The 3,861-nt window shown below is 56.6% G+C and overlaps 1 protein-coding gene across 1 annotated transcript; it reads right to left on the reverse strand.

Annotated features, from left to right (window-relative positions):
- Positions 1-299: 299 nt before the first annotated feature.
- sox18 (SRY-box transcription factor 18) lies at positions 300-3,577 on the reverse strand. Its single transcript, XM_076026911.1, has 2 exons — positions 2,907-3,577; positions 300-2,335 (listed from the first exon to the last, which is right to left on the reverse strand). Exons 1-2 carry the CDS (start codon positions 3,190-3,192, stop codon positions 1,224-1,226), a joined length of 1,398 nt encoding a protein of 465 aa, XP_075883026.1. The 5' UTR covers positions 3,193-3,577; the 3' UTR covers positions 300-1,223.
- Positions 3,578-3,861: the final 284 nt, after the last annotated feature.

Here is a 3,861-nt window from a genome sequence, read left to right on the forward strand (position 1 = left end):
GAATTTTTTTTTGTCAACACAACACAAGTGAATGCCGTGAATGTTGATTAAAAACTGGAGGTCCTCCGGGAATCTTCTACCACCCCAATGTTGGTGTGACAGACACTCCAGATAATTGTTACCAGTCCCTGAGTGTCCACCACCAGGGTGAGCAGATCTTTAGCCTGGTCTTCCATCTTTTTCTTTTGCTGGGACTCCATAACTGGTCCCACTGTGACAATGTAGGTCTAGTGTGGGTGTCATAATGGGACCAGTCACAGACAAACACCTTCTGTTGGAGACGAAGTAGCAGACAAGGGTGTGGTGGAGGCTTTTATTTTGACAACACAATAATTTGTCACTCCACAACAACAAAACACAGAAGAACACAACACACACAGAAGGATGAGGAGCACTGAGGGCAGTTTTCCACCAGAGGGCCTTCAACATCAGCTAGAAGGTTCTCCCTGTCACCTTCTCCCTCTACTTCTGCTCAGCTCAGATGAAACCAAATCAGAAAAAAAGTTTTTCGTGCATCTTGAACATGCACAAACAGTTGGTGTGGAAGCTCAGAGCTCCAGCCGTCCAATCCAGCTGGAGATCTTAGTGCGAAGCTGATTGGACGATCCTAAGCTGGGGATCAGAGGCTCTCTGGTGGAAACCAACCAGCCGGGCTTGGAGTGGGGGTGTGGGTGGGGGTGGGGGGGGGGCAGCCAGGGAAAAAGGGGGTAGAGCGTTTTGTAAAACATCCTGAATGTCCCAGTATTGTTCCTGAGAGTGACGTGGACCTCCTGGTCCCAGAGAAGAAGAAGATGAAGGTCCTGAGATGTTTCTGAGACAACACAGTGCAAGAGGAGAAGAAACCCCACCCGAGTGTTAGCATTAGCATTACACATGCTAATCTGCGGCGGCTCTCAACCTAGCTCACGTTTCTGGGGTTCATCTGATTGCCACAGATTGCTTCAGACGCAGCAGAAGCAATGTGCTAGCCATGTCCGCGGCTACGCTGACAACGTCGCGCAGCCGAAGCAACTGAAAGTTAAAGTAAAATAAAAAACAAAAAAAGCAGGAGTGGGCATCATATATCAGGGCGGTTAGCGGCTAAGCCCAAGTTTGGCCTCAACGAGTCCAGAGTGAACGTCCAGTTTGCGTCCGAGTTGACGCACCGGCTCCTCCTGCTGGCATGTAGAGAACGTCTTCAGTTAAGTCTGAGGTTCCTCACCATGCTGAAGGCCTGCTGACCTTCAGCCGCTGATGCAGGCGCTGTAGTAGACGGCGCTGCTGGCGTCCGACAGCGCCGAGATGAGTGGGCTGCTGCCGTCCTCACCGCCACCGCTGCGCCCGCCCTGCACCTTGAACATGCCACCACTGCGCCCAAAGGCCTCCTCTTGGCTACGCCCGGCACTCACGTACCGGTCGAATGGGTGTCTGTCCGTCTCGGGCCAGAAGTCGGCGGGGGAGGGGCTGAGGTGGTGGAGCGGGGAGGGAGAGGGGAAGCTGGACGGTGGAGGGGGAGGAGCCAGAGAGGAGCAGGAGGAGGGGGCGGGAGATTCAGGGGGCGGGGACAGCTGCCCCAGGTGACACGGCATGTAGTATGACCCGCTGGGGGCGCTGTTCCCGAACATCTGGCCGAAGTAGGCGTTAGCCTGAGTCTGCTGCTGCTGCTGCTGCTGGCACCTGGTTGGCTCAGGGAAGGGAGCGGGTGAGGGGGCGGATTCAAGTGGAGCCGGAGCAGGACTCCTGAGGCCGGGGCCAGGGTTCAACCTGCCGCTGGCCAGTACGGAGGCCAGACCTGAGGACTCCATCCTGGAGTCCCTGGAGCTCAGACTGGGCATGCTCAGTCCAGAGCCTGGACCGTAGGGGGCGGAACCGTTGGGGGCGTAGCTCTGTACGTAGTGCTGGTAGGGCTGCTGGAAGCCGCTCCAGCCGCCCACTAGCGCCTCCTCCTGGACGTGCTGGGGGAAGAAGACGGCCTCCGCCGCTGCTCCGTCCTCCAGGAGCTCCAGAGGAGACATCTCAGGCGTGGGCAGGCCCAAGCTGTCCAGCTCACAGTGGCCCACCAGCAGGTGGCGCTGATGAGGAGCAGGAGGAGCTGCCGCTCTGCTGCCCTGGTGGCTGTAGGCTGAGGGTCCGTCTACAACAAGGTGGCTCAAGTCCAGGCTAGAAGATCCACCCACCGCCAGGCAACCCTGCAGCAGGAGCCCCGGCTCCACCCGCTTCAGCTTCTTGGCGCTCTTCTTGCGGCGCGGCCGGTACTTGTAGTTGGGGTGGTCGTGGAGGTGCTGCAGGCGGAGACGCTCCGCCTCCTCCACGAAGGGCCGCTTGTCCACCGCACTGAGGGCCTTCCAGGACTGACCTACACAGGAGACAGAAAGTGGCAGCTGGTCATTGTGAGGTTTCACTGGTCTTAAGAAGAAGAAGACAGAGCTTAAGCAGAAGCATCATATAGAACCAAAAAGACTGGAGACTCCAATCTGACAGAGCAGCTCGAAGCTTCCTCAGATGTTCCTCAGACGTTCTGCTGGGACTCTGAGACACCTGCAGGGAAGCTGCTGGAGTTAGAATCAGTGGAAACTGATGACTTTCATCTTTTCTTTTCCACCAACACGTCAAGGCTGATTGTCTGGTACAAGGCTGATGCTGCCTAACACGGGTTCCTGTGCAACTGGGTCGTTTCCTTAAATATGATTTCATCTACAGCAGCATCAGCAGCACCACCACCACCACCACCACTCTTACGATCAGCAGAAGGTGTCTGTAGGAGTTCAGAAGGTGAAGGAGGTGACAGGATCAAACTTCAAACATCAGACAACCAATCAAAGGACTGCATAGGAACCCCTTTCTGCTCTGACCCTGCTGGAGGTCAACAACCTGACTAACGTGAGTAAGCTGCTGTGCGCTGTGCTGTGATTGGTTGCTTTCCTCACCGAGCATCTTGCTGAGCACGGCGTTGTGCAGGTCCGGGTTCTGCAGCGCCAGGCGCTTCCTCTCGTCTTTGGCCCAGACCATAAAGGCGTTCATGGGCCTCCGGATCCTGGGCTCGCCCCCCGTTGGCTCCACCCCCCGGGGCTCGGGCCTCCTCAGGCCTCCGCACTCTGAGAGGTTCTGGTCCAAGCCCGGCTCGGAGCCAGAGGCAGGGCTGGGGGTCTCCACGGACCTCCTGCCAGAGCACAGCAGGGCCTCTCTGGACCGGGCCGCCTCCGCTGGATTCATCCCACAAGCTGGTTCTGATCAGACCTGGAGAACCGCCGCAGCTTTCAGAGAACTTCTGGAAATAATTTTAAACTGGGAGGACGGTGGAGTCCTGAGGAAGAGCATGGAGCTGCAGGAACGTCTGCTGGACCACAACCGGATCAGGATTGGATCAGAACTGGATCAGGACTGGATCAGAACCAAAACACAACTGTCTCCAGACCAGAACTTCTGCTGGTCCGTCAGCTCGAGCTCTCAGGGACCTTCCTTTCTTGCGATTCCTCCGTCCGTCCTGGGTGTCTGGAAACTTGTGGCTGGATTCGACCCATCCATGCTGCCTATATGGAGCTGCTCCGACCAATCACAGACCTCCACTGCCAGGGACAGCCAATGAGAGGCCAGAAGGCAGTAGGGGGTGGGGCCAAGTGTGTGGGAGACGAAGGAAGGGGTCGGTCAGTGTTGCCTCCCCTGTTTCCTCCCTCTGAACACACACACACACACACACACACACACACACACACACACACACACACACACACACACACACACACACACACACAATCCCTGTCGGCCCAAACTGCGAGATGTAATCAGAGAGGTTCCATTGTTTCTGCTCAACGTAGAGTGAACTGCTCTCTCTCTCTCTCTCTCTCTCTCTTTATGACGGACACACACTCACACACAGACACT

Source organism: Nelusetta ayraudi, unplaced genomic scaffold (genome assembly GCF_046127955.1).
Source record: "Nelusetta ayraudi isolate G7.1 ecotype Tasmania unplaced genomic scaffold, CSIRO-AGI_Nayr_v1 ptg000019l, whole genome shotgun sequence".
Taxonomy (NCBI): domain Eukaryota; kingdom Metazoa; phylum Chordata; class Actinopteri; order Tetraodontiformes; family Monacanthidae; genus Nelusetta; species Nelusetta ayraudi.